The 13,757-nt window shown below is 45.4% G+C and overlaps 1 protein-coding gene across 1 annotated transcript; it reads right to left on the reverse strand.

Annotated features, from left to right (window-relative positions):
• Positions 1-530: 530 nt before the first annotated feature.
• On the reverse strand, positions 531-2,141 carry ankrd34c (ankyrin repeat domain 34C). The gene has a single exon (XM_072277676.1). The coding sequence runs from the start codon at positions 2,139-2,141 to the stop codon at positions 531-533; it is 1,611 nt and encodes a 536-aa protein (XP_072133777.1).
• Between the last annotated feature and the right edge of the window lie 11,616 nt (positions 2,142-13,757).

Raw genomic sequence — 13,757 nt, forward strand, 5'->3', positions numbered from 1 at the left:
AAAGTTTTCACAGTCTATGATTATGTTGAGCAAGTGACATGGTGCCCCTGCAGTCGATGAAAGAAATATCAGGCAAGTGGCAGGTGCCTCCCCTGCAGTCAATTGAAGCACAGCTCAAGCAACAGAATGAGGCAGCTAGCTGTCTGTCTACCGATGCAAATATTCCAGGTGATTTGTAACAGGAGGCTAGCATTCACTTCCAGGTGATAAGTGATGAGGATCCTGTATCTCCTACAGCACCAAACGTCAATGAGGTGACCAGTGTCCTCTGTAATCACTATAACAGAATGTCACAAATGATATATATGAGAAGCCCTTATAGTTAACTTCATGATCCCAATACATTTGAATTTTATCCATATTTGGTCCAATATTTGATTGGTTTATAGTCACCACAGAAAATCAAGGAATCTAACCCAGTCAGCCCAGCTCAATGCATTGAATCACTTTAAAGAAAAACACTGAACTTGTTTAACAGGAATTAATCTTACTTTTCCAAAAGGATCCATAAAATAAAGACCATAGTGTCGCTAAGTGTTCAGCTCCTCAAAGTCAGACAGCTGCTTCATTTGTTCCACCTGCATCGAATGTCTTCTCACCAGCTTCTTCTTGGCTTTCATGTCATTTCGCTTTGGTGAAGATGGTGCCATGGGAACCACGGACTTCAAGCACATGGTCAGCGGGGATGAAGGCTTGCTGTTGCACCCAATGTCAGGGATGGGTGGGTTGGGATTGACGTTCAGTGGGGGCAGATGTCCTGGCCTTGTGTGAGAGATGTGATCCAGAAGAAGTGTCCCAGAGCCTCTTCTTTCAAGAAGACCTGGGGGCCTGCGGCGAACAGATCCAGGTGATGTGCTGGAGATGCTGTCTAAAGACTCACGGGAACTGTTCAACAAGGTCAAAGGAGAGGTGTTGTGTTTCTTTCTTTCAAAAGTGACTTTTACTGTATCAAATGGATTGGTAACTGAATCTGAATAAAGCTGGGAGTCTGAATCATAGTGGTCATTGCCCAGTCTTCTGCGGTGGACAGTGTCCCGCAAGCTCACTTGGCCAGTTGAAGCAAAGCTGCTGACACTGTCTTGCTCAGAAGGCAAGGTGCTTCTTCGAGCTAAAGGCTGGTGCTGAGCTTGGTTCTTCTCGTAGGACTGCTTCCGGGAAACTGGCGCCGATGTGGAAGGAGTCCTAGAAGTCGAGTCACCGACAAACGGGAATGTAGACGGGTCTTTACTCTCTATGCTGTTGGTCCTGGACAATGTGGTTCGCTTGGGCAGGGTCAACCCATTGATACCCTGCATGATCTCATCATCTGGGCTAACTCTTTTGCTCTCCTCCTGGTAAGCGGAAGCTGCTAAGACAGATGGAGCAACCAAACCCCAGGGCTCTGACTGAAGCCTCTTTAACTGTGGCAGCCGTGTCCCGATTCTCTTCGGATTGGCTTTTCTGGTGGGGGAGCCCAGATCATTGTGCGATTTGCTGGTGTAACTTGTAGTCTGATGTGAGATTACTTGGAAGTTAAAGGATTTCTCATCTTCCTGCTCATTGGTAGGCGATGGAGTCAAAGATGTCTTGAGCTCAATATCAGATGGGGACATACACAGTGGTATATGTCTCTCTTCCAACTCTGGAGATGGTGGAACATTTAGATACTGCTTTGTTGTTTTAGTACCAGAAGGAGATTTATCAGTAGTTATTATTATGACTTCTTTCCCTTTGGCTTTGCAGGCATTCAGCAGACATTTAAGGACCTCTTTGTCATCTGTGTTGATGGCATAAACCAGGGCTGATGCCCCTGAATGATCCTCCAAACTTGGATCAGCTCCATTGGTCAGCAGCAGGGACACAGCTTCCTCTCCAGCCCTCTCAATGCAGGCATGCATTAGCGCTGTTTTACCAGACTTATCTTGAATGTTTGGGTCTGCTTGATTTTCCAGCAGATATTTGACCATCTTGGCTTTGCTGACACTCTGCTGGTCAACATGCCTGGTCATGCAAGCCACCATGAGGGCAGTCTCACCCCTTTCATTGCTCTCGTTGATATATGCTCCACCTTCTAACAGAAGTCTGGTTAACCTCAACCTTCCCAACCAGACAGCCTTTAGCAGGGAATTCCCATCAGTCCGCAGTTCAGTGGCATCATCCATGACTAACTGTATTATTGTATATCCTTTGGAAGCCTGATAGACTTGGATATCTGTGAAACAACAAAAGGCAAAAATTCAATAACGTTTCTACAGTTGGAATAATGTCCTCACTGCACATAAAATGTATGTATAAGACCATAAGACATAGGAGCAGAATTAAGCTATTTGGCCCATCGAGTCTGCTCCGCCATTCTATCATGGCTGATTTATTTTCCCTTTTAACCCCATTCTCCTGCCTTCTCCCTGTAACATTAGATGCCCTGACTAATCAAAAGCCTATCAACCTCCACTTTAAACATATCCAATGGTTTGGCCTCCACAGCCATCTGTGGTAATGAATTCCGCAGATTTATTATCCTCTGGTAAATATGTCATTTACTTGCCTAGAGGTACAAATTAGATAAGTTATAGGGCGGCAAGGTGGCAATTAGTGTAACACTATCACAGTGTAAGCAACCTGGGTTCAATTCCTGTCACTGTCTGTGAGGAGTCTGTACGCTCTCCCCGTGACCACGTGGGTTTCCTTCCACATCCAAAAGATGAACGGTTTGATAGGATGTAATTCGGCAGCACAAGCTTGTTGGGATGGAAGGGCCTGTTACCGAGCTGTATCTCTAAACAAAATAAAAATAAATGATAGGTTCGTGGGTTAGAGTCTGGGGTTCAGGCAGGAGGCAGAAATTAAAGATCAGATTACTCAATGGTGGATCAGCTTGGGGGGATATGAGGCTGACTCCCACTTCTGTTCTTATGGAGTTTCATTGCTAATTATACACATTTAGCTGACATCCTAGTACAGTAATCTGAAGGAGCTTAAACATGCCTCATCTATTCTCTCAGATGGTGTCTCATGAGGAATAGTCAGACAAGTCATGCTTATATCCACAGGAGTTTAGAAAAGTGTGAAAGGATATGATTGAAATATATTTTGAGGATCTTGAGGAGTCATGACAAAGTGGAGGTGGAAAGGAAGTTCTTCTTGTATGAGAAGCTGTAACTAGGGTTCACTGCCTAAAAATAAGGTGTTCTTATTTGACACATAGACAAAGTAAATTTACTCCCAGATGATCATAAGTCTTTGAATTCTCTTTCTCGAAGGGGACAGTTCATGGATCCAGTTAGTCAACTCCATGCGTTTCTTATGCTTTCAGATTTCCTCATTGTCTCTAATTTACTCATGGTACTCGCACCTTCCAGTCAGTCCTCTTGATCATCCTAAACTTGACCCATTCTCCAGTAGCAGCCAAACCTCCCACTGCCTGGGCCCACAGATTGGCAATTTCCTCCCTCTACAGTCTGTCTCTTTCTTCCTTAAACTCATCTCCTCTGCTCTCTTTATTTAAACCAATCTCCTCCTCACATTTTCCTTAAACCCATCTCCTCGTTGCTCTTTCCCAAAACCCATCTCCTCCTCCCTCTTTGCTTAAACCCATCTCCTCCTCCCTCTTCCCTTAAACCCATCTCCTCCTCTCTCTTTCCATAAACCCACCTCCTCCTCTTTCCATAAACCCACCTCCTCCTCTCTTTCCATAAACCCACCTCCTCCTCTCTTTCCATAAACCCACCTCCTCCTCTCTTTCCATAAACCCATCTCCTCCTCTCTCTTTCCTTAACCCCATCTCCTCCTCTCTCTTTCATTAAACCCATCTCCTCCTCTCTTCTTCCTTAACCCCATCTCTGCCTCACTCTTTCCTTAAACCCATCTCTGCCTCTCTCTTTTCTTAAACCCATCACTTTGATGGCCTCCAAACCACTTGTCCCAAATATGTCCTTAGTATGGTGTGTGGCAACTTTGGACATATTAGCTAGTTAAGGGCGCAATGTCATTGGAAAGATAGAACATGGGACATTACAGCACAGAACAGTACAGGCCCTTCAGCCCACAATGTTATAACCTATTCTAAGATTAATCTAATCCTTCCCTCCTACATAGCCCCCCATTTTTCTGTTATCTATGTGCTTATCTCAGAGTTTCTTTAGTGCCCCTAATGTATCTTTCTCTACCACCACCCCTGTAGTGTGCTACACACATCCACCACTCTTTGTGTAAAAAGCCTACCTCTGACAACTGCCCTATACTTTCTTCCAATCACCTTAAAATTGTGCCCCCTTGTATTAGCCATTTCAGCCCTGGGAAAAAAAAAAACTCTTACCGTCTATTCAATCAATGCCTGTTATCATCTTATACATCTCTATTAAGTAACCCCTCATCTTCCTTTAGTCCAAAGAAAAAAGCCCCAACTTGCACAGCACTTCCTGATAAGTCAAGACCTCTAATCCAGGCAGCATCCTGGTTAACCTCCTCTGCACCCTCTCTGATGCAATCAATAAAATTCCAGCTAATATATGCTTTACCTGACATTGTGACAGGAATTGCTTATGACTGGATAGAAGGAGATTATTCAGCCTTTGGGTCCATACTAGGTCTTAGTGCAGCAATCCTGTCAGTACCACTCTCCTTCTCCCTATTTCCCTCTAAATGAAGGTTATTGTAGACTTATCATTTAGAGAAATGGGATGAAGAGTGACCAATGGGTTTCAACACAGGTAAGTGTGAGGTGATGCAGTTTGCAAAGTCAAACCAGAGTAGAACTTATACTGTGAATAGTGGGGCAGTAGAGAGTGTTGGGTAACAGAGGGATTTTGGAGGATAGTTCATCGAAAGCAGCATCACAGGTAGACAGGGTGGTGGAAAAGGCATTTATCACACTGGCCTTCAGCATGAGTATAGCAGGTGGAACACTATGTTGCAGATGTGTAAGTCATTGGTGAGGCAGCACTTGGAGTATTGTGTACAGTTTTGATCATCTTGTTATAGGAAAGACGTGGATAAACTGGAAAAAGTGCAGAAAATTATTGCAAGGATGTTGTCAGGACTACAGGTCCTGGATTATAGGGAAAGGTTGGCCAGGCTACATCTTTATTCCTTAGCATGCAGCAGAGTAAGAAATAACCGTATGGAAATTATTAAAATTGTAAGAGACATAGGTAAGGTGAATGGAAACAGTCTTTTCTAAGGGTTGGGGAGCCCAAAACTAGGGTGCACAGATTTAGGGTGAGAGGGGAAAGATTTAAAAGGGACCTGACGGGCAACCTTTTGACACGGGGAGTGAAACAAGCTGCCAGGGGAAGTGGTTGAGGCAGGTAGAGTGGTATCATTTAAGAAACACTTGGATAGTACATGGAAGGGCAGAATTTGGGGGGGGGATATGGGCCAAAGACAGGAAATTGGGACTAGTTAAGTGGGCACCATGGACAGCACAGACTGGTTGGGCTGAAGGGCCTGCATATTGCTCTATTACTCTGCAACTTGCTCTCTCTCACATGCTTATCTACTCCCCTTTCATTCTTCGTGTAAAGTGTAATGTAGGAGAGCCAATTAACTTACCTTTGGTATGTGAGAGGAAGTCAGAGCACTGAGGACAAACAGATGTGGAGGGAGTCGCAGGGAGAACACACAGACTCCATACAAACAACATCTGAGCTGAAGACTGAGGTCAGAGCACTGAGGACAAACTGACATGGCCACAGGGAGAACACACAAACTCCATGAAACAACACCTGAGGTGAGGAGCAGACTTGATGGGCTGAATGACCTTTATACTGTTCCTGTGTGCTTTATGGTCTTGTGAACCACACCTGTAATAAATCCTGCTGGCATTGACAGGTGAATGATCTGAGATTTTACACACTTATCATTGTGCTGTCAGAGTGTAGACACAGTAGCTGTGTCTGTACGTTTCTTCTTGGGGTCGTGCATTTGCTATTGTTGGTTCTGTCTGATTGGAGTGTTCTGTAGTAGTTAAAATCCTGGTGCTGTTAAAGAGAGCTTAGACCATAAGACCATAAGATATAGGAGCAGAATTAGGCCTTTTGGCCCATTGAGTCTGCTCCACCATTTTATCATGGCTGATCAATTTCCCTCTCAGCCCCAATTTCCTGCCTTCTTCCTGTATTCCTTCATGCCATGACTAAGCAAGAATCTATCAACCCCTGCTTTAAAAATCCCCATGACTTGGCCTCCACAGCCACCTGTGGCAATGAATTCCACAGATTCACCACCCTCTGGTGAAAGAAATTCCTCCTCCTCTCCATTCTAAAAAGGACTTTCCTCTATTCTGAGGCTGTGTCCTCTGGTCTTAGATTTCCCCACCTTAGGAAACATCTCCACATCCACTCTATCAAGGTCTTTCAACATTTGGTAGGTTTCAATAATATCCCCCCCACCCATACTTCTGAATTCCAGTGAGTACAGGCCCAGAGTCATCAAACACTCTTTGTATGACAAGCCTTTCAATTCCAAAATCATTTTCATGAACCTGCTTTGAACCTTCTCCAATGTTAGCACATCCATTCTTGGATATGGTGTCCAAAGCTGTTCACAAGAGAGGTCCTACCAGTGCCTTATAAAGCCTCAATATCACATCCTTGCTTTTATATTCTAGTCCTCTCGAAGTAAATGCTAATATTGCACTTGCCTTCCTCACCACCGACCCAAGCTGCCAATTAACCTTTAGGGGATCTTGCACTCGGACTCCCAAGTCCCTTTGCACCTCAGATTTCTGAATTTTCTCTCCGCTTGCTGGTCACAGTGAAGTGGAAGGCGGTTTCCTTCAATAGCAGATTCAGCATCATCGCATTTCAGTGCAACTAAATTATTTTCAAATAGTAATTGTGTTCATGTTCAGTCAGTTATAAACCTTCAGAATGTCCCAGTCAAGTCCTAGCGGTCTGCAGTTCTGGTGTTGAACAGTAGATGGCGGGAAAGTCCATGTGAGCGTGGACACCCGCATAGCGCTGCATTTGCGTTTGCCCCAAGGAAGTTGCCAGTTGCTGATACTGGGATTATAATACTCCAGTGTGCTTTACAGTGGCACTATATAGATCACAGTAGAACAACGTGTTTGGAACCTCTAACCGCTTAACAACTCACACCACCGCGAGTGCAGAAAATCGCAAAATGCACCAGAATTGAATTTGCACTTGAATTGAATTCCAATTGCACTAGAGAGGTTATTGATACTGTCGGGTGTGGGTGAACCACTTGTAACAGTTTTACCAATCACAGCCTTTAGTTTTTATCAGTCACAATTGTTCTCATCTATAAAACTCTCCGCAGCGCACACAAATTGTTGGAGGAACTCAGCAAGCCAGGCATCATCTATGGAAAAGAGTAAACAGTCGACATTATGAAATGCTGATGAAGGGTCTTGGCCCGAAACGTCGACTGTTTACTTTGTTCCAAAAATGCTACCTTGCCTGCTGAGTTCCTCCAGCATTTTGTGCGTGTTGCTTTGATTTGTAACCTTTGCAGATTTTCTCGTGTTTATAAAACTCTCTGCATCGCAATGTTGATAGCTGTAATGGAATCAATAAAGTTTTAATAATGCAAGACCATTAAAGGGGTCTGTTTGTCCCATTGAATCTGCTTGAAGAGCCATCCAGTCGCTCCATTCTCCTCTCCTTCCATGTAGGCATGAAAAAAATATTTCGCCTCGAGTGCCTGAACACTTGACATTTGAAAGCTCTGAGTAACTGGCCCCACCGCTCAGCAGACCAAACCGTTCACTGCTTGGAAGAAAATATTTCCTTGTCAGTTTAAATCGGCGTCTTCTGCTCCTTGATCCATTTACCGGGAATACGTCCCCTGCATTCCATCCTATCTAAAGCAACCCTGATCGGGTGCACCTCTTGTCAGATCTCTCAACTTATCTGAACGCGGAGGGGAACAGCAGCGTGTCCTCTCTAACCTTACAGCTGAAAACCTTTCACTCCGCAGTCAGACCCTCACCGTCACATCTCTGCACTGAGGACTCTACCCCTTCCTATACCCCGCTTGGCAGCCATCTCCAAGGCACTCACTCTGAAAGGAGAACGTCTCCAGTAAATTGATTGACAAACCTATTCTTGGTTTACTTAATCGTTCTCCTGGTTCCATCCACGCGTTTTTATTTCAATTAAAGCATTTAGTGTCAATTAAATATAAGTTTTAATAATACAATAACCCACCGGGACTAAAACTATTTAATTCTTACAGAAAAATACAGGAAATGTCTTTATTCCACAAGGAACTGCTATTAATGAAGTAAATTCAAAATATCAGCACTCATTCACTCAGAATTACATTGTGTAAACCAGAACGAAAATAATGAAAGGGGCTGTTTTGCCCCTGTGGTTTATTACGGGGAAGGGTGTGCCGGACATTAGATGCCGAGGAGTCGGTCCGAATGGGGATATAAAAAGGTTGGAGTAATAGAGGACCCGAATATCTTGTGGCAGGGACCAGACAGGTACCGAAACCGACAGAGACGCCGAGAGGAAAAGAGACAGACAGAGAACATACCAGCCGAATACCAGGGACGGACCAGGAGCAGTAGTCCGTGATGTATTATTTGGGAATGAGTCGCTGTCCACGGTGCTGATCTCTCAGCCTTCCTCCAAACACTTTCATTAATTCTGCTTCCTGGTGTTAAATCTCTCTCCTTTCACTCTGTACACCACATCGCACACATTTCGCCGCTCACTTTCTCCAAACAGACCCCTTCCTCCCATGCGTATTAAACCAACCAATGCAACACACACCGAATGCTGGAGGAACTCAGCAGGTCAGGCAGCGTCCATGGAAATAAACAAACAGTTGACGTTTCGGGACGAGACTCTTCTTTAGGACTGGAAAGGAAGGAGGAAGACGCTAGATAAAAAGATGGGGGGGGGAGAGGAAGGAGATAGATGAAGCCAGGGGGTTGGGGAAGGTAACGGGCTGGAGAGGAAGGAATCTGATACGGGGGGAGAGTGGACCATAGGAGGAAGGGAACCGGGGGAGGTGATAAGCAAGTGAGAAGAGGTAAGAGGCCAGAGTGGGGGATAGAAGAAGAGGGGAGGGGGAGAATTTTTTTTTTATCGGAAGGAGAAATCCATCAGGCTGGAGGCGACGCAGATGGAATATAAGGAGTTACTCCTCTACCCAACCGAGGGCGAACACATTGTGGCACAGGAAGAGGCCATGGAACGACATGTCGGAACGGGAGTGGGGATTAACATGTTTGGCCACCGGGAAGTTCCGCTTTTTTCGAGCTAAACTTTAACTCTGGCCGTCTCTCCACAGATGCTGTCCGACCTTTTGAGAATTCCCGGTACTTTATTCATTAGGTTGTTGTGCAGCCACTTAACACGCCCCCATCCTCGGTATCTCTGTCCTCCGCATCCCCCCCCCCCGCTATGTGGAGGACATCTCGTGTGCTGCCCGCGTTGCGCCGTGCCAGCTCTCTCTGCGGCCATCTGTTCACCGTTCGCTCTAATTCTTGTGCTGTCTCTCACACCAAGACTCCGTCTTCCAAAGTGGGTGTCAGAGCACCAAGGGGTGGGGGCGGGTTCGTCCTCACCCTTAGCCGAAAGCGGGAGGGAAAGGGGGAGTGGGGATGCTGACGGTATTTTGAAAGATAAACAGGAAATTACTCGTCTCTGTTCCCCAGACCCTAGCTTCGTCTTACGGAGGGGTTGTCATCCGACATCGACATGCTTATGAAAGGAAAGGGTGTTCATGAGCCGTGGGGGGGGGGGGGGTGGCGATTGCCCAAGCGTGCAGTAGCTCCAATATTTCCATTTGCAGCGGTTGGGGTCAAGCCTGTTTCGGTGCCCGGTGCCCGTTCCCCGGGCAGCGAACCACGCTCCGCCAGTGAATGATTGGTTGTTTCAATGGCCGGGCCAGTAAATTGCACAATTCCGCTGGTCGAAGGAAAACCCGGCAGAATAGGGGTCTTCTGGTAAATGTTACTGTCAACCGGCCGTACACCGCTGTAGCAACATAAAAGTGCAATTCTCGAAGGAGAAACCTAACTCTCTCATGGAGTAGACAGAGTTAAAATCACGCCCACACCAAAATTCTTCGCTTTTGCCGAACTGCAGTATGTGCCCCCGGAGACTGTGAACTGTCCAACTAAATACCGTGAAAATGAGCGTATACCCGACTGGCATGCTGAGGCAGAGATTCAACAGATTATTGTTCATCGTCCCCTAATTTACAGATGGAGCTTACATTTAATGGTACTCAATATCGCGTCTCGATTCAAATTAAATACCATTTTCCTAAACGGTAGTAAATCAACAGACTTACAGGTTGGGACGGAGCTCGACAGCGCTGCGGCGTCGGACAGACCATGGTACTTCTGACCCCGAAATCTCTCAGAGTCTTGCTCAATTTGGGGTTTAAATCCAAAAAATAAAGCGTGGAGAAGTCGATGTGTTTCCTGACTGCGGCAGCACGAAGAGGGTCAAACAAATGTGTGCGGGTTTACAATTGCAGCATTGACCGAAACAGAACGTTATTTACATTTCGGAAGGAGAGGTGCAGAAATCTTGCAGGTGAGACCTGCCGCTGGGTCTGAACAGCGTTGTTCTGCCTTGCGCTTGTTTGGGGTGAGCTTAGATGAAGAGATAGGGGTTATAAATAACCGTTTCTTTCATTTGTCGAAAGAAGTACGATGGCGTGCGCGTCACACACGTCATCCCCAAAATAAGCACGCAAACAGTGTGGAAAGTATTTTTGCCCCTCTGTTCCCAGAATCAGCTGAAAATAACTCTCCCGTGTAAACAGTTCCTGCTCATCCAACGTAACCGAACCTGAAGCGTCTGTGTTGGAGGGAGGGGGCTGGTGTTACAGGTTAACAGATCTCCCAAAGTTTGGACAAAAAATAAACATAACTTGCTTGGAAGTTGTCGATCTTTAAAGGAATAGTCCGGGAGATGTCGGCCCACCTTCAGCCCTCTCTCGGGGGAACTGGGCAGAGGTTCCTGCCCGACGGAGGCAGGTGTGGGAGCTGAGGGTGATGTTGGTTCCTCGACTTTGAATGTTTGGTTTTGTGCTGAGCAGTTCGTCATTCTCAAGCAAAACGCACCAAACGGCTCTTTGGACAGATTATCAACCATTCTCCTAAACACGAGATATTCAGCAGATGCAACACACGGTAGCGTAGTGGTTAGCACAAGGCTTCACGGTACAGGCGACCCGGCTTTAATTTCTACCGCTGCCTGTGTTTTCTCCTCCGTGACCGCGTGGGTTAACCATTCTCTTAAAAGAGGAAGTGTCCTGATTGTTAATTGTCTACAGCTTTAGAGCTGGATCTGGAATTGAAATTGGTTCATTGTCGTTAGAGTGAAAACTGGTCTTGCATACCCTTCATACAGATCATATCATTACACAGTGCATTGGGGTAGTAAGGGAGAAACCAACATTAGAATACAGAATAAAGTGTAACAGCTAACGAGAAAGTGCAGCGCAGGTAGACAATAAGGAGCAAGATCACAACCAGGTAGATTGTGAGATCAAGAGTCCGAATTATTGTGCCGGGGAACCATTCAATAGTCTTATAACTGCTGGATAGAAGCTCTCCTTGAGCCTGGTGCAATGTGTGTGTGTGTGTGAGGGAGTGCGCGCACACACCTTTTGCTACTAGTGCACAAAGGAGTTTAAACTGCGCTCAAAAGGTTGTCACCCTCTACCTCGTTGGCACGTTAAGTATATTTCACGATCGTACACAATCACATTTCCTTTTCCGGTTTCTGATGCAGACGGTGTTGACAACGTGGAGTTTGCGATGAATTGTCTGCAGATTTTAGAACTGGCTTTTATACTGTTTTTATGAAGAAGTTATTCAGTGCGCACACGTTGTTGTCACTGGGCAAGAAATTGCACAGCACAAGATTTTTGCGCACAAATGGTCATACGAATTAGAGAGAACGCTGGCCTGGTGGTACGTGCTTTCAGACCTTTGTATCTTCTGTCTGATGAGGGAATATCGGCGTAGGTGGGGTGTTTGATTATGCTGACTGCTTTACTGAGGTAGTGAGTAGACAATTTGAAAAGTTCTGAGAGTCTCTGGACCACTCCACCTGGGAGGGAGTGCACTATCCATGCCCTGTCTGCCCCAACTCCTTACAGCTCGGAGAATGGATGCAGATTGACAAAAAAAAAAACAGCCTCCAAAGAGGTATAAAACACGTAGTAGGGGAATGTTTACTAAAACCTGCAAATTTACCAAAAGGAGATTAAACAGTCACCATTAGAGCTGGGGATTGTGTCTGTGGAGCTGAGCCAGAACTGTCCCAAGCTTCAGGTTCTATCAGCCGCCACATTAAACAGTGTCCGCAACCTTTGCTCTGGTTAGTGCGAAGCAACGGGAGTCGACCACCCTAAGCCATCCTCTCAGTATCAAGCCCTGAACACCCACTTGTGGAGGCTACAGACAATCCACTTGTTGCTGGTGACAAAAATACAGTAGAAAGCTAAAATAAAAGCTGCATTCCTCTGCGGAAAGAGGACTGCTGGATCAATGTTTCACATCAGTTAACCTTTGTTGATAGCACAGTCACAGATGGACATGGCAGTCCCAAACCATTGACACCATGTGATGAAAAACCTGAATCTAGAATCGGAATCAGAATCGGGTTTAATATCACTGATGTATGTCGTGAAATCTGTTGTTTTGGGGCAGCAGTACAGCGCGGTATATAATGATAAAACAAATATAAATTACAATAAGAAGTATGTATAAAAATAAGTTAAATAAATAGTTCAAAAAATAGAGCAAAAATAGTGAGGTAGTGTTCATGGGTTCATTATCCATTCAGAAATCTGATGGCAGAGGGCAAGAAGCTGTTTCTGAAATGTCGAGTGTGTGTCTTCAGGCTCTTGTACCTTCTCCTTAATGGTAGCAATGAGAAGAGGGTATATCCTTAGTGATGAAGGTCCTTAATGATGGATGCCACCTTTTTGAGGCATTGCCTTTTGAAGGTGTCTTCATGCCGGATGGAGCTGGCTGAGTTTACAACTTTCTGCAGCTTTTTCTGATGCTGTGCAGTGGCCCCTCCACACCAGTGATGCAACAAGTTAGAATGCTCTTCACAGTACCTCTGTAGAAATTCGCAAGAATCTTTGACGACATACTGTCTCCCCAAACTCCTAATGAAATACATCCTCTGCCTTTGTAATTGCATCAATATGTTGGGCCCTGTTAAGCTTTCAGAGATGTTGGCACCCAGGATTTTGAAAATGCTCACTCCTTCCACTGCTGATCCCTTGATGAGGACTGGTATGTGTTCCCTTGATTTCCCCTTCCTGAAGTCCACAGTCAAATCCTTGGCCTTACTGACAACATGTGCGAGGTTGTTGTTGCAACACCACTGAATCAGCTGATCTGTCTCACTCCTGTACGCCTCCTCATCTCCATCTGAAACTCTGCCAACTGTAGCTGTGTCATTGGCAAATTTATAGATGGCATTTGAGCTGTGCCTAGCACAGTTGTGGGTGTAGAGAGAGATTAGAGCAGTGGGCTAAACACACATCCTTGAGGTGCACCAGTGTTGATTGTTAGCGAGGAGGTGTTATTTCTGATCTGTACTGATTGTGTTCTCCTGGTGAGGAAGTCAGGAATCCATTTGCAGAGCAATGTACATAGGCTCAGGCTTTGGAGCTTAGAACAACTCTATGTACGATGTACAAGTGTGTGAAAATTCTTAGGCACACACACACACACACACACACACACACATATATACACACACACACACATACATACTGTATATACTGTAAATAACATATATACTGTAGCTGCAGTACCC

The sequence above is a fragment of the Mobula birostris genome, chromosome 14 (assembly GCF_030028105.1).
Source record: "Mobula birostris isolate sMobBir1 chromosome 14, sMobBir1.hap1, whole genome shotgun sequence".
Taxonomy (NCBI): Eukaryota; Metazoa; Chordata; class Chondrichthyes; order Myliobatiformes; family Myliobatidae; genus Mobula; species Mobula birostris.

Excerpts from the sequence above, each read along its gene's own strand:
- ankrd34c (XM_072277676.1), bottom strand. The coding sequence starts at position 2,141 with ATGGATGATGCCACTGAACTGCGGACTGATGGGAATTCCCTGCTAAAG.